The sequence below is a fragment of the Balaenoptera acutorostrata genome, chromosome 5, assembly GCF_949987535.1.
Source record: "Balaenoptera acutorostrata chromosome 5, mBalAcu1.1, whole genome shotgun sequence".
NCBI lineage: Eukaryota > Metazoa > Chordata > Mammalia > Artiodactyla > Balaenopteridae > Balaenoptera > Balaenoptera acutorostrata.
Genome location: NC_080068.1, coordinates 116,960,094 through 116,981,357, shown reverse-complemented (window position 1 = coordinate 116,981,357; position 21,264 = coordinate 116,960,094). Strand labels below are relative to the sequence as shown.

General features: G+C 36.8%; 1 protein-coding gene across 13 annotated transcripts in view; it reads right to left on the bottom strand.

The window, feature by feature from the left end:
- Positions 1-21,264, bottom strand: part of ANK2 (ankyrin 2) — a 250,765-nt gene that overhangs the window by 118,889 nt on the left and 110,612 nt on the right. For 12 of the 13 annotated variants that reach the window (XM_057546234.1, XM_057546235.1, XM_057546236.1 and 9 more), the window contains 7 exons: positions 19,934-20,032; positions 19,670-19,768; positions 14,489-14,587; positions 9,542-9,739; positions 6,198-6,296; positions 5,560-5,658; positions 1,455-1,652 (listed from right to left, as the gene is read on the bottom strand). In XM_057546234.1, coding sequence (XP_057402217.1) covers positions 1,455-1,652; positions 5,560-5,658; positions 6,198-6,296; positions 9,542-9,739; positions 14,489-14,587; positions 19,670-19,768; positions 19,934-20,032 — 891 coding nt within the window. The remainder of the gene's footprint in view (positions 1-1,454; positions 1,653-5,559; positions 5,659-6,197; positions 6,297-9,541; positions 9,740-14,488; positions 14,588-19,669; positions 19,769-19,933; positions 20,033-21,264) is intronic. The other variant, XM_028168664.2, reaches the window with a different exon arrangement.

The following is a 21,264-nucleotide window of genomic DNA, read 5'->3' as shown; positions in this document are numbered from 1 at the left end:
CTATCCCCAGTGGGGTAAAAGACCACCTGAGAGGCATGATTTTAACGACCACAAGGAAATCCATGCCCCAGACTTTAATGACTGTCTGACACACTGAATTTCACCATAAGGCTTCATTATGTTCATTCTTGTTAAAATGCAAATATCTTTTGGAGGGCTAACCGTGTAATTAGTCTCACCATGCTTTAAAAAAGGATCTCAGAGGCCTTTTGATAGAGAAGAGAGAAGTGCGTAAGGGCAAGAGATGTACTGGAACACTTCTGAGTGATAAAGACACAGAATAGGGCTCTAGAGGCATTCAAGACAGCCTGTCTTTTTCACAGCTCTTTCTAAAGGACATAAGCTACACGACCCACTTACAAATGTTATTAAGACCAACTTACAACTGAGTCTCCAAAAGTACTAATTAATTCAACAGTGAGATGTGGAAAACATCTTATTTGTATATTTGTGGAAAATCCTAAGAAACTTAATTTTCACTAAACCCACACCACGTGTTACAAAAAAGTATTAGGAGATCTAACTGATGAGCTAACTTAAAAATATAGGCTCCAATTTTTTGTTTCTCAGCAGCTGGCTCCAATGGAGTACATAGAAATATATATGGATATAAATATATAGATATAGATACAGATATAGATAGATATAGATATAGACAAGATAGATAGGGGTATAGCTATATATGGAGAGAGACTGACATGTACTTGTAAAAATCTAAATATTTGAATATTTGAATAATATCTTTTTCTGATATGTCCCTAACTCTTACTCTATTATAGTTAATATGCTGTCCACAAAGGCCATTCTCTGGAGAGGTGCTTTATTAAAAACACTGATTATCTGACCACCTCCACAACAACCACCCAAGCTAGGCTGAACTGAAGTTGGCTCAGAAATCTTTATTTTACTGAGTTCCCTGCTCCCAACCAACAGGTGCCTCTGAAGCTCAGCCCAGCTGAAAATGACTTAGGTCATGGGCACAGACCAGCAGCTTAGAAGCAATTGCTTGGGCCGGAACCCAGATGAAACTGCCACCTCTCTCCCTCTCTGGAATTTGGAATTAGGACCAGCAGGTACTATGGCAATCTGGACTGACTGCTTGAATTGCAGTGATTCTAGCTATTGGGAGCTATAGGGTAGCCTCTTTGGTCACATACACAGAGATGCACAGGAAGCAGATCCACAGGGAGAGGCAAATGAAACTGACCTGTAGGGAAAAGTCAAGATGCAAACATGCAGCCCTGCAGGCAGAGTCTGTGAGCCTCACTCCTTGCTTGCCTGTGATCTCCCAGTCCCTCATGAGGCTTGACTCCTTTGCTACCCTTGAATTCTATGAGATATTCCTGTTTCTCTTTAAAACCTGCCCCCTCTTTGTTCCAAATTATCTTAGATTGGTTTCCATTTACATTCATTCAGAAGACTCTTCACTAAAGCAAGAGGCAAAACAGGAATACCTTGGTTGACATGTGGATATTTGCTCCCTTATCCAGAAGCAAGGTGACCATATCTGTGTGCCCCTCTTGCGAGGCCAGATGGAGTGGAGTGACTCCTTGCTTTGTCACAATGTTCGTCTCTGCTCCGTAGTTCAGGAGTGTGGAAGCTATCTGCATTTGATTCTTCTTGGCAGCGATATGTAAAGGAGTATAGCCATTCTAAAAGAGTAAAGATAAAACACATGTAATTTGTAAGCTTAGCAATTGCCGTAATATAGGTCTGAAGGAAATAAGAAACTCGAATCAACAGAAAAGTTAAAAGTGCGTTTATAGTAAATCCAGATTCTTGCCCATCATAAGTTTCCATCCAACAACACCCAAATCTTTGCAACCCATGTCACAAGGCACCCCATTCTACTTACATATAAGACAGATATAGACACAAATGCCCCAAAGCTTAAAATCTCCCCCTCATAATGCTGCTCCTGAAGAGCAATAAGCCAGATTCCTCTTCTATATGACCGTCCTTTAAATACCTGGTGATGGTTTTCATATCTTCCTTTAGTCTTCCCATTTCCAGGCTAAATTTCCCATTCCTTCAACTATCCCTGACAGAAGGCCCATTTCTAGAGCTCTCTCCATTAAGGATGACCTGCTCTGGACTGATTCTAGTTTGTCGATATAGCTCTTGAATTGTGCTGCCTGGAACTGAATACCATATTTCAGACATGGTTTTAATAGAAGAGAATAAAATGGAATTATTTCTATGGTCTTGTTATAACATTCCTACTAATGTGCTTCTGGTTGGATTGTACTTTTTACTCACTCAACAACTATTTAGTAGGTACCTAGCATATGCTGGTCAGTGTGCTAGGTGTGGGGATATAGAGGTGGACAAGACCTGATCCCTGTCTTTAAGGGGCTGCATTCTGGTGAAAAAGATATTAGTAAAATAGCCTTCTATTAATCCTATTAGGTTAATTAATTAATCCTATTAGGTGGTCAGTTAAAATCCTGGATCCCCCCTTCATCTCTACAAACTGCTCAAAAGTAGCAATAAGAGGCTACTAGTTTTATGTGGGAGTTTGTGGAGAGGACCAGAGGAACTCATACTTTGTTTACAACAGTCAAACTTTAAACCCCATACTTAGTTAAAAGAACAAACAAACAAACAAAACCCTGGAACAAGTGTAAGTCTGGAACCTGCATTGTTTCCTTTCCTTTTCTTTATCAAGTCAGGTAGAATTTTCCGTGAAAAATGCGTGATAGAAATGAAAAACAGTGGCTTTTCCACTGACTGTGGCATGCTGAAGGGAAAGACAGCATATTGATGAAGGGCTCCTTGTGAAACTCTAAGAAGAATTTTAGGTCATGGGATTTCCTGAAGTCTAACTGCAAAGGGTACCAAAAAAATAAAAAGGAGTTTTGAGAATTTAAATGCCCTTATGTGTTGTCATGAAACCTTGATCTTCAAACATCCCTACATTATCTATCTACTCTGTCTTCCTTTCTCCAAGCCAAAATAAGCATCTTTCAGTTCAGATGAATGATATTGCCCTCTAAGCTGCTCAAGAAATTCAGCAGCTCTTCTTGGAAGTCCTTTCATAGGTCCCTGATGTTCCACGTCCTCTAGAACATTGCACTTGGACCGTGGGCTCTATTGAATAAAAGGGCACATAGATTTTTGTGGAACCTATAAGTTTAAACACTTTTTTGGCTACAGTGGGCTTTCTTCAGCCCCAACTCCCCCTATTTCTGCAGCACAGGCTTTACCAAGGCTAAGCAAAGAATCAGTAAACCTACCAAGTTTAGGTAAAGTCAGAGACCTATGTGGAGGAAGACAGGGAGGTTTTAACATAACAACATAAGAGATCATCAAAGAGAGTGTCAAATTTTTAGTAATATAAGAGGTCTGACTGTCCAGCAGATACTCAACCTGCAAGTCTGAAGAACCCTCCTAACTCCACGTAGAGTCAAAGTTTTTGGAACCAAATAACAATAACGAAAACAAAACCCAATGAAGACTAAGAAAAGATTCCGGATTATGGTAGAAAGACGCAAAGAGGTTCTAGGGTCCAAGGGACCACGTGTGTTGAGAGGTGGGGTGGGGAACTGTAGTGAACAGAGTGTCAAAAGTGGAGTTAGGGGTGGGGTCCAAACAACTGGCAGCCTCTCGGAGTGGCCCCCGAGCTACAGGACTCATGCTGATTGACAGGCAAGGTCAGACGAGTGGAAGACACTAGAGGAGCCTCCTGAACCCCCCCTACTGTGGACCCTGGAGTAGAGGATGCTCTCCCTAGTCTTCTGGACTTTGTTCACGTGTGCCAAAGAGTAAAGACCACACTCTATAGAGGCTGGAGGTCAAGGGTACATTTGTCTCTTTAGAAGATCCATACACATTATTTTATGTGAGGCCTTCTCTCCCTGGTAGATTGAGAGCTCATTGTGGGAGGAGAACACGTGTTTTATAGTTTTACTACAATCCCTTCTTTATACATATGTGTTGTGTTGGGTGTTGATAAAGTCATATCTTTGTTCAAAATGGTCAGCCTAGAAAGTTAATGAAAAAAATACTGGCATGTTAAATGAGCAGATTTTTTTTATTCCATTGGAATAGTCGCTCAGTCTTCAGTCTTCCATTCAAATTTATTGAGAACCCACTTAATACTGAATGAGACACCTCAGAGATATGCAAATATGAATATAACATGATTAATGTTCTCAAGTAGTTTATAATCTAGTAGGAAGAAAGACATAAAACAAATGCATGATTGATGAGGTTACAGCGAAAGGGTTATAAAGAAATAAGAATGGTATGTGAAATAAAAAAATTTGTCCTGCTCTTTTAACAGTTTAAATATTTTATTATAAGCCGTATATTTGTAGCAATAAAATATATATGTGTGTATATATACATACATATATAGATCTATATATAGGTATGGGTACAAATTATATATATATAATAGTTTATTATATATAATTTGTTTATATACAAAATATACTTTCACATAGAGTATTCCATTTTATTATATATGTATAATGTGTATAATTTAAATAGACATGTGAGTATATATGTACATAGTTATATAATAGAAGTGGAATAATTCTCCTCTACTGCTTTGGGATGCAGTAGACCTAGTGGTTAAGAGTGCTGCCTCTAAAGTCAGATTGTCTGAGGTCAAATCCTAGCTCTGGCAATTATTAGTCATGTGACTTTGGACGTACAAAGTAATCTATTTAAATCTCACTTCCTCATCTGTAAAATAGAAATCATTATAATACCAATCTCATGGGATTATTATGAGATTAAATGAGATATTGCATGTAAAATGCTAGGCACAGTGTTTGGCATGTAAGTGGTAATAGTTGTTGCTTTATTATGTCATCTAATATAGCATGAATATTTTCCCACCACAAGAAATATTTTTCTTTTTAAATAAACTATGACATCTTCTCAATATATGTTTACTGAATGAATAAATGAAAGATACAGTGATGACTTTATCTGTTATATGACATTCATGGATATTTTCAGTGTAATAAAGAGGCAGCTCAAATGGTGGGAAACACTCTGTCCAAAGGTTCAGGTCTTAGTTGGAGCTGTTTTACGAGTTGGTGCTACACATACCCCCCAAAATGCATTCCTAGCCTAGGAACTTGGAAGGATGTATGCTATAGTTAACACGAATGAAACATGTAAAAAACAAAGAGCCTTTCATATAGAGCACAGTGAAAAATTTGAAGTCAGAAGGAATGAGTGAATAAAAGGGTAGGTATATCACAACATTCTGTTTATACGAGAGAAGGGAAAACCTGAACTGCCTTTCTTACGTTTAATTTCTCAAAACTCATACTTGTGTGTCTAAAACACTGAGTGTTGGCAATCAGAGTCATCTTTACTGGTACCTGGGCACGTCCCCTTAGTATTTGCTGACTTGTAAAAAATCTTAAAAGGCTTTGTGGAAGCAAACGGTCGGGAAAAAAAAAAAGGACAATACCAAAAGCTACTATTGCCAGGACTAGTTGCAGTTATATCAGCACCATGTGCTTAAAAAACAATTCCCACGTCCGGTCAGATTAGAGTTCCACCCTACAGTCTGTAAATCCTTTCTGTGGTCCTCACCTTGGCAGTGGCATGAGGGGAAGCACCCTTCTCCAGTAACAGCAGCGCCACCTTCTGGTTGTCATAATGAGCAGCAACATGGAGCGGGGTAAGGCCATTCTGTAATGGGTGTGTTGAAGTTTCAGTATTAATAAATTAGCATTAGCTGCCCTGAAGCTGCCAGGATGCAAGGAAACTGGTATCGATTAAGTCCATGTTAATTCATTAATATAGTCAATAGGAAAAAATAAAAATAAATACCTCATGATTTTCTTATTAGAAACGTAACTAAAACTGAAAATGATCCGTTGAGCTTTCAGTTAGCACAGGGCATCTTGATTCCACCATAATTAAAAGTCTAAAATGCCATGTAAGAATTATTACGTTAACATTGCAAGGATTCTTCTTAACATAGAGAAGTTCTGGGCCCTGTTGTGACAGGAACACACATTTGAGGCACAGCTCTTTTAAACACCTTCTGAATCAGTGTATATGTGGGCAGGTCACGGACACTGCCATCATTATCTATTTGGTATAGTTTCATCCGTTACATTCATATTCCTTTAAGAAGAGTGAGCCAAATATCTTGAAATGCAGATCTCCCAAGCTTCCAACGTGACCGAGTTATATAACAAACATATATGCTTGAAAACTTTTACCTTCCCTGCAGAATCTGCAGCAGCACGGCGTTGTAAGAGAAGTTTTGCCACGTCCAGGCTTCCATACTTAGCTGCTACGTGCAAGGGTGTGAAACCCTTCTGAAAATGTGAAGAACAAAAGTAAAATGTAGCAGTTTTCTTTGTAACGGCTAACAAAATCTTTTTTTTTTACTGGTTAACATATTAAGCAAACTTATGTTGATTCTCCATTTGGGAAAAATACTGGGAGCATTAAATCTGTTAGCCATAAACAAGGACTAGGACAAAGCATAAAGTTTAACAAGCAAGAGTTCGGCTTGACAGACTGAACAAAAGAAATTTTATTTTGAGGGCTTAGAGACTGAAATTTGACTTTCTAGGCTTGGAATTTATGTGTCAGTAAAATGGCTCTGATTTGTGAGTGAAAAAAAAACCAACCCTGTCTTTTTCTTGCCTCTAAAATCAATAGGATTAAGACAGTAGTACCTCCTGACCAGGCTTTCTCATTTTTCCTATCCTTTTTATAATACCTGAATTCCAAATTTCTTTATTTAAGGTTTAGGGTAGTTCAGCAGCTATGATAAAAAAAAAATTTATTTGTGATTCAGTTGATTGCATTTTCTGCAGAAATAGCAAGATAAAATGGTGGACTGAACAAAAACAATTCACCGTTTAAAAAGCACCTCACGTCCTGACTTTTATCCCTTTTCTCAAAAGACCCACACTTTATATAAGACCAATTCCTTTCGGAAAATACAGTCTACTTCTGGCAGGATGTTGAGCTGATTAACACCAAACTTTTTTAAACTGCTGCTCTCCTACACATGTTTACACGTACAGATTCAATGTCTTGTGTGCCTAACCAATGTCACTCTCTGTAATTAGCAGTGTGTTACAAATACAGCTAGGTCCCTGGACTCGGATCTCAAGGATGGCACAGTTCCTACACCATGATCTCAAATCCATCCTCTTGGCCAGACAGTCTAATCACATGCTCTTCTGGCACTACATTGGGAGTGGGAGAATTCTAAAGCTGACCGGGGCTTGCAAAACACACACAGCAAACATGCCTGGGTTAAGTGGTCTAAGATAGGGCTTATCCTCCAGAACATTTAAGCCTTCATCAGAATACAGAATATCCCTCAAGAAGCAATACTGCTTTTTCACAGTGTCACTACAAAAATTATTTTTAGCTAAGATGTCATTTTTCTTTTTGCTGTTTTTTGAACAGTAGGTACTAAGAAGTCCTTGGAGGAGAGTAAATCTGCTTTTCCCAAGTGTGGGGCAAATATAGGAAGTCCATTTAAGCCAACATTTGCTGTTAATGCTCTCTTCCCTCTAACTCAATCCACACAATGATTGGAGTGACACTCAGGATGAAGTAGAGTTCTCTGAGACAAACCATGTGGTAAGAAAGAAAAAATAAACTCCTTATCCTTAAAGTCTTGCTGGAATAGTGATCCAGCCCCTTTATAAATTTGGAAACTATTATTAGACAAAACTACATAGAATCTTTACTGTAGAATCACAAAATAGAGGTTGGAAAGCATCTCTCGAATCACACGTCTTCCTTCTTCCCCTATGTTAATCTCATCAGGATTTCATTTACCCTCTGATATTTATCAACACTTAAATAGCTTTACTGATGATGAGTCAACTACCCTTCAGAACCCCAGTCAGTTCCACTGTGGAACTGTTTTGTTTAATAGTTTATTCCATTTAACTAATTTACTATTGCTTTAGATATATTTTTAATTCTAAAAATCTTTGGAAGACAAGGGATTATGTTTTATTCCCTATTTCTGTATTTTATATATCTAAATTTCATTTATTTATCACCTTCATCTGATGAGACAATCACCCAGTCTCTCTTGGGTTATTATTACTATTATTATTATTATTATTATTACACAGTTGCCCCTTGAACAACACAGGTTTGAACTGTGAAGGTCCACTTATATGTGGATTTTTTTCAATAGGAAATACTACAGTACTACACAGTCTGCAGTTAGTTGAATCCAAGGATGTGGAACCATGGATATGAGGAACTCAAGATACAGAAGAACTGCAGATATGAGGACAGACTATAAGTTATATGAGGTTTTTCAACTGTGTGAAGGGTGGGCGCCCCTAACCCTCTCATTGTTTAAGGATCAACTCTATGTTTGTTGTTTAGTTTATGATTTTTTTAAAAAAGATTTTAAAAATCCTTTCAACTCTTCTGATTTCAGCATTTGAATAATTACCAACTTCTTACATCAAAGCATATTTTACAGCCATAGGCAACCAGGTAAGTCGTAACAGCCAGCAGGCTGTTCTTACCTCTAAGAGGACAGATGCCACCACAGTACTTCAGTTCGTACTTGCAAACTCCCTTCTCCCCCAGATGCAGTATTTATGCCCATTCCTTAGTAATCTGAATCACTGTTGTATTTGTGGGAATTATTTTGCCCTGTGACTAATTCACTTGTTGTAGGCTGTAATGTGTCTCATTCTTCTTCTCTTCTGTACTAGTCCAATTTCTTTTGCTCCAATTAGCTGTGTTCGTGTTTTATTCTAAGTCATATCCAAAGAGGGATCTCAAATATAATGTGTCAAGTGGAGAAAAAAATTACTCTGCCCTAGCTCAAAACTTTGAACATAAGTAAAATCCTTTGTTAGATGACAATAACAACTAATAAAGTGTGACTCTCCAGCCCAGTTCTGTTTAGACACTGTGTAGCTGGTGAAGTGTAGGGAGCAGAAAGGGCATAATAGCTGAAACCAGGGTTGGAAAAATGCAAGATTATGTGACGTGAACTTCTAGGTAGTACTAAAACTCAACAAATACAGTATTGCCAATCTAATGCAATATTATCTTCCTCAGTAGTAATACTAGCTCAATGTATTTGGGAATTGTATTTTTTTTTCTATAATATATTCAGGGGAATATATTATAGATTTTTATCATGGAAAGTAAAGAGAAAATAACACTTGCTTTATGGAAATCATCTTAATTAAAGTTCTAGAGGGAATTCCCTGGTGGTCCAGTGGTTAGGACTCCGTGCTTCCACTGCAGGGGACCCGGGTTCGATCCCTGGTCAGGGAACTAAGATCCCACAAGCCACACAGCATGGCCAAATAATAATAATAATAATAATAAAGTTCTAGAAACAACACCGGCATTAATTAGAAGAAGAGAATCCAGCCCTCCTTTTGAAGATATTATATGTAATCTCACAATCCCCCTTGGTCATTTAGAAAATGAATCTAAAATATTCAAAGAGGAAGAAGAAGTCGGAGGCCTAAAGGAGATCTACCCTTCTTGACACTCTATGATTTAGGATTGCTCCTGGTCCATGTCAGCATGAAACCATTCCTCTTACCTTGGTAGCTAAGGAGTGGGCGGCTCCTGCTTCCAGGAGGACTGATGCCACGTCTACCTGGCCTTCCCTGGCAGAGATGTGCAGTGGTGTGTACCCATTTGTAGTGGCCGCATCTGGATGAGCCATATGTTGTAGAAGCAGCTGAACAATTTCTGTCTTACCCAGGCGAGAGGCAATATGCAAAGGCGTCTGTTCCTCCTACAACTCAGATCAAGTAAAAAGTTAGTGCCAGGACAGACCAAACTTCACTAGCAATACATTTCACTCAGATGTTTCATGATGTCTCCCTGGAATCTCCAGGAACCCCTACCCAAAAGGAAATTACTGCTACTCTGACTACAATTTATATCTTGTTATAGAATGACCTGTTTGGTCACAAAATCTTCCTTAAATTTTTTTAAAAGTAGATATTTCCATGAACTTGGTCATTGTTTTCTGGGCATGCCAAAATGTTTCTCAACTCATTAAGGCTTCAGCCTTCACTTATGTTTAAATATAAACCAGCTCATCGTTCTGAATAAGAAAGAAATCTAGTCCAGAAGTCCTAAGACCTAGATTCTCATCCAAAAGCTTTCACTAAGAGACAGTATTTATTCTGGGAACTGAATCAAGAGAAAAAAAAAGAGGGATGCTGGGAAAACTTTGTTCTTACTCCACTCAGCAAGCCAAGGATACAAATGCTGGTTATTTTCTTCAAGGAGAGACTGTGGGTAAAGAAGATGTTGCAATCTGATTTAAAAAGATGTTGTTCCAGGAAACGTTGTAGATGGGTCTGGAACTTACATCCAGGGCTTCAAAGATGAAATGGAAGTCTGGCGAGGAGCAAATGGGGTTAAGTATTTGCCAAGTGCTTTTCATTTTAAAAACAGGGAGAGGATAGGGCTGGTATAAGGGACAGGGAGGGCACGTTCGAGAAGGCTCAAGAAATCACCTGACTCTAATATGTGGTCAGGAAAATGTTTTCAGTGTTAAGAAAACGAGGCCAAACCATTGTCTTGATAAAAGAAAATTGTGTGTAACCTTAGTGATGAAAAGAGGTATATCTCTATAATCTGCCCAAGGGCATGTCATAACAAAGGTGAGAAAGGAAAAGCTGGGCCAACTTCCAGGGCTAAGAATGAATGGAGAAGGTAGACTAGAATAGGAAGAACTGTTCAAATAAATGCACTTTATCTTAAAGTGAAAAGGAAAAAAGTATTAAGTGGAAGGTACAGGAAGAGATGAAATAGCACTGTATGCATTTCAGGGTGGTAAGAACTAAATAATAAACAGTAATAATACAATTATTTTAGCAATAGAATTGGAATTTTGGAAAAATTTGCACCTTATAAACTTCTTTCATGTATGATGCATACCTGACAAGTCCTATACTTAGACCTGAAAGGAAGGCATAACATATATTATTCAACCATTTTCCAGAGAAAAGAGATTAAGAGGAATTAAATGAGTTTTCCAGGACTGTCCAAGGTTACGCAGCTATGAAAACAGAACTTGAATTCAGGCATTGGATTCTAAAGACATTTCTTTGTCTATTCATTCCACAGAAAGAGATAAAATATGATGGCCTCTAAGAAAACTAACAGGACTAGAGGTCTCTCAATAGGAAGGGAGACAGACAACACTTAAAAGATACAACTTTCTCTGAAATACAGAGGAGAAAAGAGAGGAATGGAGAGAATTAACAGTTACAAAAATAAATGGACAGCAAAACACAATCAAAGACCAAAGAACTTGAGGATAGCTATCGTGAACATCTGTTGTTTCTGGGTTTCCCTGCTTGGACTTCTGCCCAGCAGAATTTGATTGAGGTGGGTATTACAAGTGACACACTCTAACATGTGTTTTCAGCGAGCGAGCGGGAGCCTTAAGGCAATGGTGACCCCTTAAACCATAGCTGAGAAGCGGCAGTCCTTGACTGGTGGTGGCCAAGTAACTGCTTAAATTATCGATCAGTGTCTCTTGGTTCTCAGAGCATTAAGGTACGTGTTTAAAAAAAAATAAAAGAAAGTTAAGAAATAAGCTGTTTTGCCCATTTTCTTCAACTTTTGGTACGCTCCTATCTGAAAGTGGAAAAGGGAAGAACCTACAAATTTGATAAGAAAGTCTTTCCACCTGTAGTCAGAGATTATAAGACCTTGGAGGTTTGGGTAATTGTTTCCCTGTAGAATTGCAAAAGTTGAATTTGCCACCCCAAGCTAAAGCTAATTCAATCCAAGGCAAAGAATTGGGAAATCACAGAAGATAATATTCATGGGAAGAGCTAAAGAAAAAAATGTGGGCAGCTTGATCCTCTAGGCCTCTTCCAAATACAAGGGGCAATAATTCTCTCATCATAAAGCATCACTGACAGTGATACAGCCTGATCCAGGAAGACGTGAGCTCTGCCTTACCATCACTGCTAGTTTCCAAAATTAGGGAAACTTGCTGAGCCCCAACTCCTTTTACCAAAAGACAGAAATAACAAAGGCTGGGACAGGGTTCAAATGTTTGATAAAATTTCTGCTACAAGTTACTAGCTAACAGGATTCCCAGGAACCATATATACCAGCAGTTAACTAAAGTTTTAAGTGAGTTACGTTCCAAGTGAGTTTAAGACTAGGGGCCCTGTGATTGCTCAATCCCTAAAGCAAATGCCAGGCCCCCGTATTGTGCCAACAGAATACGGGCACCTAAAGCAAGAGAACTCCCAAAGGGGCAGGTCCCAGTGGCTCTCTCAGCTATGTCCATGGAGAACATTGGACAAGAAAGGACCTTCCTGAGGGCAGGGCCCGGGGGACAAGCACATTGGCTGACCCAGGAACTTACGCCACTGTAGCCCCGGCCTTCCAGTCTGTACAGCAAAATATGTCTTATGCTCTTGACTGGTGAATAGAGTATGCTGCTTGCACTTTTAACTGAGAGATATTATTGTGATGATATGACTTTTCTTTCATTATATATTGGGAGTAGGCATAAATATGACTTAGCCCCATGATTATATAACCATGAGGTATTATTTCTAAACCCGATAGAGAAGAAAACAGACTACCCAGAGATCTTGACCTTGGAGATCAGTGTAGTAACTGGGTATGATTTTAACTATCTCCCCTTTGGAAGACAGTGAATTGTAGAGCAATGGTATTAGGTTAAGAGAGGGAGTTTTCAGAAGTGCATGCATGTGGGAATTTGACTACAAACTATTAAGCAGTTTTATTTTATATTAAGAGGGATTAATGAGAAACCCTTTTATTATTAAGTATGGATTACAAAATATTTACCAGGAACACTACCACAATTTCTGGTAAAATTAATGAAGTTCATGATATTCAGAGCGCATTGACAGACCATAAATTTTTTTTCAACAGCTGGATTGCCAGGTAAACTTAAAAGGAAATGAGAATAGACAGAGCACAGAGGATTTTTAGGGCAGTGAAACTACTCTATATGATACTATAAGGATGGATACATGTTATTATACATTTGTCCAAACCCATAGAATGTACAACACCTAGCGTGAACCCTGACATAAACTAGGTGCTTGGGGGAATAATGATGTATCAATGTAGGTTCGTCACTCATAACCAATGTACCGCTCTGGTGGGGAATGCTCATAACTGGGAAGACTGTGGGGTCAGGGGGCCTATGGGAAGCGTCTGCACCTTCCTCTCAGTTGTGCTGTGGAACTAAAACTGCTTTTAAAAAATAGTCTTTAAGGAGGTGGGGAAGGGAAACAAGAAAAATGCCAAGGCAGGGAAGAATAGAGTTTAAATAACAAAAGCATTTAATATATAAGAGCATAAAATGCCAATGATGAGTACCAAAGAACATAAATTACACTACTTGTACAATGGATAGAAAGGCAGAAAAAAATTAAAACTACTAGAGTAATGAAGGCTGCCCACGTATCACTGGATTCTGCATGAAGGTCTGTGGAAAAAAATGCTATACAATTCATAGAGTCAGAGAATGTTAAGAAGTCTGGAAAGGAGTTTCAAGGTTTCTAAGTCCAACCCTTATATTTTAATAATAAAGACCCAGAAGTGAAATGACTTGTCTGAAATGACAATTTGTCTGTTTCCAGCTGAATGTTTTCATTCCAATACAATACTGTTTTGAAAACGGACTCAATACGGTAGGATTCAAGGTGAAGTGAGTTCTAGCTTAGATATATCAAATATTGAACAAGAAGCGAAAGTGTTTAAATATTCCATGAGAATCCCAAAGGTGCTAGTGTGAAAGTTAATGAAACAGCATGGAAAAGGAAACAGAAGATATTGATAAAATATTCAGTGTAAAGGAAGAAGGTGAAAAAAGCAACTGGGAAGGGAAATTTTTTAAAAAGAAGAAGAAAAAAATCAAGTTGTGGGAATCAGAAATAGGAGAATCCAATCACACAATCTCCTGGGCCAAAATTCATTTATTTTGGAATAGTGGAAGGGTAGAATGCCTAAATATGGAAAATCAAAGTAAGAAGAAAAGTAGAACTCATTACAGAAATGAGGAAATTACAGATGAAGGGAAACATTAAAACTTTGAATATGGTTTGTTTCTAAGTTACTAGTAAGGAATGTCTATGGAAATTTGATTGGCTTTGGTGGTAAGAAATAAATTTTAATATGTATAGTATCTATATAATATAGGTTAAAATGTTAAAATTCATGAAAATGAAGATATATGTGGAAGTGCTTTCATAGGTAAAAAAATTTATTAAAATGTTAGTCAATGCCAAATTTCTTAGCTACTAAATTGTATTATTTTTTCAAATGTTAGTGTTTCTGAAATTGAAGTGCATTTTCTATTGTGTATATTTACTGTACCATTTCATTTTTGCCTGAAAAACTGTTACTGAATTGATGTTTTCACTTACAGTCCTTGGCATTTCCACATCAAGAGATGAAGAATAGCAGCATCTCTTAAGGATAGAACTCATGCACATAACAGAAGAAAACCGCAAGCACCAGCACCTACCCTGGCTCTGGCATCGACAAGGGCACCATTTCTCAGGAGGCATCGGACCACTTCCACCTGCCCCGCCCGGGCTGCCATGTGCAGTGCAGTCTCCCCACGCTGCCAGGAAACAAAGATCATTCAATCATAAGTAAACCCACTGCTCTGCATGGCATAGAATAAAAATGTGCCTTTTTGTGAAAGATAGCATTATATCCAGAAGTTTAAGAAATCTATGAAAAGGTATAATTATTTCATAATTGTTTGGTCTGGAAAAACAGTATCTTCTCCATCTTCAAAAGGATAAGACAAGTGTTTAATTTTTTTTTCACTCATGACAAACCAGTGAACTTACCCAAACGTTCAGGATACCCTGAGGTTTAACTTCACAATCAACGTGGCATAACCTAAATTGCTTATGATGATATGAAGTTACCTTTCATCCTTCAAATCTAAAATCTGTCACACTTAAATATGTGATTACAGCTCGATCCTGTTTTTATGAGAAACTCTAGATGCTGAAGATCAAGTCAACGCAGTGCAAAAAAAATCACATCATCTGTACCATACATGTCATTTCTTTTCAGAATTCAAAATTTACTTCTGAAATAAACTATTTTTTTTTACATTGGCTTTATCTTTGTGTTATGAGACTAGATAAAGACTGTTCATACGAGGAATCTGATTTGCCCAGGTCTTCTGCTTATTATTGATGAGCGTATTTAATTACAGACAGTTATTTGAGAGAAATACTGAGAGATGAGTAAAGCAATGTTAACAGTGCCATCAGTTGAGGTGGGCAGCACTGAGCTTCAGGTGTCTCCTCAAGTAGCTTCATGCTGCATCAAGGAAGACACACTTATCAGAAAAAGGTAGCTTAACCTGCAGCATGAAGGATGATGGTTAGACATCAGAGAATTTTCTCATTGGGAAGCCTGTTAATTACTGCCTCTAAGAGAAGGGTTTTTTTTCAATCCGCATATTTTAAAACCACATGTAGTTCTAAAGAAAGCAGGGATTCATTCTTTCAAACAATTTTACAGTATAAAAGAATAAGATACTGGAATAAAAGTTATTTTAGTCACCACAACTATACTAGAAAATAAGGTTGACTTCAACGAGGTCAACTATTCCAAATAAACTAAATTGATTTCAACATTGGTTGAGGTAACTGGATAACGTTTGACAAATTCCGGTGAATAATTTCTTCTGATTACTTGCACAACAAACCCTTAAACCCAGATTTAAGACAAACTTTAGTTTGGTACTTAGCTCAGAGTTCATTTTTTGCTGGTATTCAGAGACCCATTCCTTATGAAGTTATGAGAAATTCAATCCCAATGATTTGAATTTGAGAGCATTAAGCTGGATGTCTACTCTAACCTTCTTTTTGTTGATGATTCATTTATCCTCTAATGGCCTTATTTTCTGATGACATCTTTTGATTTTTGTAGAGTAAATGTATTTGGAGTATGTTATTACATAAAATAACATGATTGGAACAGCAGTACTGTTTTCAGACTTTGGATGTATGGCAAGATTTTTCCTCTTCAGACAGCCATGATTTCTAACTTTTCTATATCACTTAAAACCTGCCTCTAAATAGATGAAGCTGGATCTTCTAACTATTTAAAAAAAAAACCTCAAATCTTTATTCCATTTCTAAGTCTTATAATAGTACAGCAATTTTACTAATTTTAGTAGAATGAAGACAAAAAATGAGTTTCCTTATAAGAAGTTAAGTCAAAGAGGCCTCAGGAGTACCTACTCAACAATGAATTTATACGTTTACAAGCCAAACTTTATCAATAAAGGGTTTTCAAAATCTAAAAGGTTTCAAATACTAGTCTTAGTATTTCTAGTATCTTTATTTATGCTTAAAATAAGTTGTTTTTATGATGTTTACACATTTGAAATTGACAAGTTAGATATAAAACCTAATCTAAAGTATTAAACATTATATATGAAGATATATATATATATATATATATATATATATGCAAATGGTCTCTCTACTTTAAAACAATGGTCTTGTTTAATTCTTATTTAATGACTTTTGGGTAATTGACCTTTATGTAAATTGCCTTTACCTTTTTATATTATGTTATCCTTGTTTATACATAAGTATAAATAAGAAAATGAAAGAGGTTATATATATTTTAATCAGTAGGTTCCATTTCTTAGTTATTGGGCACCTCATCTTATTCAATGCCCTGTTTTCCTTATCTTAAGCTAATTAACTTTAAGGGTTAGGGGAAGTTCTTAAACATAATATGAAGTGTGAACTTAGTCATGAATCCGTTGATTTGCTGTAAGAAGAGAAAAACTCGATTGTCCCCCACTTTGCATTCTGGACAACTCCAAAAGTGCTGGGTTTTCTACTCCCATGGTTGTCAATGAATACTTTGGATTATGGATGTATTACAACTGGCAGTTCAGCTTTCTAGGTTTTAAAGTGCATTTGTGAGCCTTCTGGAAAGGGAGATTTGCGGTAATAATATCTGCACATGATTGAGTTATTGGTACACTTCACACTTGGAGTGAATTTTGAGACAAAAACAAGACTGGCAGGAGAATGGGTATGCTCATGTCCAAAGCAGGTACTACATTTCATGCCCCTCCTCCCAGTTGTTAAAACTGACTCTGCTGACAGCTACATTGACTTCCACTTTGGCTGCATCAGTTGTAAAGCATCAAAGCACAACAGACAGCATTGCATTCAAAAATGCAACATGATTTCAGGCAACACACAAAGGCTTCAAGGGTAGGGTACTTTGGGGTCAGGAAATGACCAACTCTGACACAGCAAGCAGGCAGTCAGTGTTCACACAGTTTCTTAATCAACCTGCAAAGAGTTTTGGATGCAGCAGCTATATCCTCACGTTCTGAGAATACACCAGTTCACAGGCATCCCACTGCTAGAGAAAGTTAAATTCCTCTAAATGTAGGGTTGCCAGATTTAGCATATCAAAATACAGAATGGCCGGTTAAATCTGAATTCCAGACCAACAAAGAATAATTATTTTAGTATAAGTGTGTCTCAACTATTGCATGGTACATACTTATTCTAAAAACAATTATTTGGTGTTTATCTGAAATTCAAATTTAACCAGGAGTCCTGTATTTTATCTGGTAACCGTATCTACATGGTATCTGCTCCCTGAAGGACACATCATACAAAAATTAAAATGAACAAACAAAAAGCAACTAGGAAACACATTTGAGAAGAGGATTACATTGGCAGGTGGCTCTCAAGTATTTGTTTTGAGAAGGCTGAAGTGAAAGAGTATGTAATGGACGAATGAGAAGATAAAACAAAATGAAGAACTTTATAATGACCAACAGGTGGAATTTAAAGTTTAATATAGCAATTGCCAAATTTGGGAGTATTCAAGAACCTAAACATGTCAACATTTTTATTGTTTTAATTGATATTTTGTTTAACAAATAAAAATTTGTTTTTTATTGGAAAATCTATATGTAGCCCATATAGTTTTTTGTTTTTGTTTTCGGAGTGGAGTATGTCAATATGGAGCAAATACATAACCATCAAATCATTTGGAATTGGTCAGTTAAGAAGCAAATTAAGAGTGCCGCAAAATCATACAATCATTTCATGTGGCTTTTCTTTGATGATTTTGCAAAAATCTTCCCTCAAAACGATTAACATGGGGGATTTCAATCAAGCATTACATAGAATATACTTGTCTATGTTACTATGATAATGATAATATAATTTCACATAGTATTACCATTGCTCCTGAGATCCTGTAGGCATTTTAATGCAAAGAAGGAAAATACAGTACAGTGGGAGAGTACTCAGAGAACTTCTTTTAAAAGGTACTGGTTTGTGTAGGTCTCAATTTTAAAAAGGGAGGTGGTCATCTCTGAACAGAAAAAGGATGCTATTGATTTCTTTTAAAGTTCTAAGAAGTGACCATAAATTAAACTCAAATTGGCATGTTGTGAAATTACTCTTATCCTTAGTGGAGAAATTAAAATTAGCATATATTATTACTTTAGGATCAGTAAGCTGTAATTAGGGGGGTGTATAAATACAGACTATATTTCAATTCTTTAATGGTTTTATACTCCAATTGTGAATAATATGAAGAGAGGTATTAACTCATCTTTAAAATCAAATAAATTTATTTCACATGGATTTTGTCCATGCATCAGAAACTTCAGCACAGAAACAGTGTATAAAATACAAGGAAATGAGAAAATGAGAGGGAATATGAATAAAAAGTAAAATTGAACATTCCATTTCACAACTCAAAAGGAATGGAATACCAAAAATTAGCAACAATAGTAAACTAATTGCTTTTGAAAATATGATTCATTTTAATAATAAGCACTAACATTTATTTGGGGAGTTATTTCTGTTGAATACTTTTTTAAAAATCTCAATATTCCAGTGGGTCCTGGTGAGCTTCAAATACATGACAGTATTTCGTACAGAGCAAGTTCTCTTGCTCAGGAGAAAATCTGCATTCAATGATCAAAGTTCAACTGGGCTGACTCCAAGAAAATGAGAGAAATATAAAGAAATGGGAAGTAAAAATTCTAGTTTAGATTAGGTAGAAGAATTCTGGAATATCCAGCATTTATTGTCAGAAAAAAAGTTGTCTGAAGACCAACATGGATTTCAGGATACAAGAAAAAGTTTCAAGTTATAACTAATTCAGCCAACCAAATCAGAAGGAAAAATCAAAGTAAGGTTAGAAAATGGAAAATCCATGTAACTGAAGGAGGGAGGGAGAATTTGATATTAAGTAAAAAATCTTCTAATATTGGTCTATCTCTGGTTAATCATTTGATATAATTGATTATGGTACTGACTTAATATTTTAACCAAAACTTCCTGGAATATGATTCACTCAAGCAAGTAGAGTGAGTCCTGAACGTTTTATTCCAATCAATCATTCCTTCACGTTCAGAGGAGCTTTTAAAGTGTATTTTGTTTTATAAGTGTATTTAAGATGCATGTTCAATTTATCTGCACCAGGAAGCTGACACAGTCTTATTCCACAGCTTCCATTTTATTATTTTCTAAAACATTTCTTACCCTATGGAGGTTCCTCTCAGCGACCTTCTAGCTCAGCCGCTGAGCTTTGATCACACACACACACAAACATCCCTACACACCCACACGCTTCCTCTCTTTCTCCCTGTGGTTATTCTGACCCAAGCCATACTCACAATGTTAGTGACATCTGGAGAGGCTCCGTTCTGCAGCAGAAGAAGGACAATGTTCAAGTGGCCCATGAAGGCAGCCACATGTATTGGTGTGAGGCCAGACTGCGAAACAAAGCGACAGCAGTTTTACTCCTCTGCACCGGTGGGGGCTTTGGGGCTTCTTCAGATAAATAATACTTGAGTGAAGAGGACAGAAGATGGGTAGAAGGAAGGGGAAGAAGGAGTAAGAGAAGGAATGTTTCGTGACAAGCTGAAACATTTTTCTACCTCTGTTATAGCTTGGATTGAAGCCCCATATTTCACCAGCAGTTCCATGACTTTGATGCGGTTTTTCTTGCAGGCAATGTGCAGTGGAGTAAAACCATTCTGTGCGAAAGACAATCAAGTTAGTTGAAAACATGCAGAAACGATTCTCACACAACTCCATGCTGGCACATTGCAGGCAGTAATGTTACATCCTCATGTAGTGTTACCATTTCTTCAAGTGCTGTAGGTGCTGGATTTAGAGAGAAAGTGGTGGTGTATTCCTGGAGGCTCTGAACTTGGTTTATATGTGGTGGGCAGGTATGGCATTGTGCGTGTGGTTACAGAGAAAACAAAAAGGAAGAAAATTACATGGGCCTACTCTTCCAAGAAGCAAAAAACTGAGGCAATTATACTTTACAAGTTCTAAAATGTTTTAAAGTATACTGATTGGTCAGATTATGGAATGGCTTAAAGATGCATCAAAGATAAGCATGTGTTTTTCTGATGATGAGCTATTTCTTAAAGCGAATAATCATTACCTGTTTTACTTCAAAAATCTAAGAACATGACTATAATAAATGTTTCAGCCTAGGTACTGTTTTCTTTAGGGAATAGGTGTTACACATTAACAGAAATTGTTATTTGTGTTGATAATTTTTTTATATCCAGAAGTTACAACGTTTATATTAAAAAGTTTTTATGAGGAGTTTTGCATGTTAGTGGAAATCATTATTTATGTTGATAATATTTTATACCCAGAAGTTATATTTCTTATATTTTAATATAACACATTTTTTATAATTTATGTCAATCACATACATTTTGTTTCAAAAAGAAATGATTATTAAGTTCCCGAATATTTTCAAAATAAGTATGGAGAATTTTTGGAATAACTAGAAGAAGGTATCTCTTAGAAGCAAAGGAATGTGGAGAAGTCTTTAAGGTACTTTCTAACTTTCCATACTAGGCTAATGTGCAGCAATTAGGGGAAACTACATAAAAATTTGTTAACTAGCCCCATGCTTAATCCTTATGTGTTATATTTAAGTATTATATTTTTATCTGAACAATGATGTCTCTATATAGAATCGTATCTATTCTGTTAGTTAACAATTTTTGCATGTCCCAATAGGGACTGTTTATCAGTCAATATTTTTCTATACTAGCAGTTCTCAGGAAAGCATATGATTTTCTTTAACCTCATGACATTATTGTTCACAATATTTGTTAAGTAATTTCCCATTTATGAGCTATGTAATAAGCCAGATATAAATAACCACATGTATATGCAGCACTTAAAAGATCTGCAGTGATTAGAGTGTGATATTTTACATGCTTATTGACCACTATCC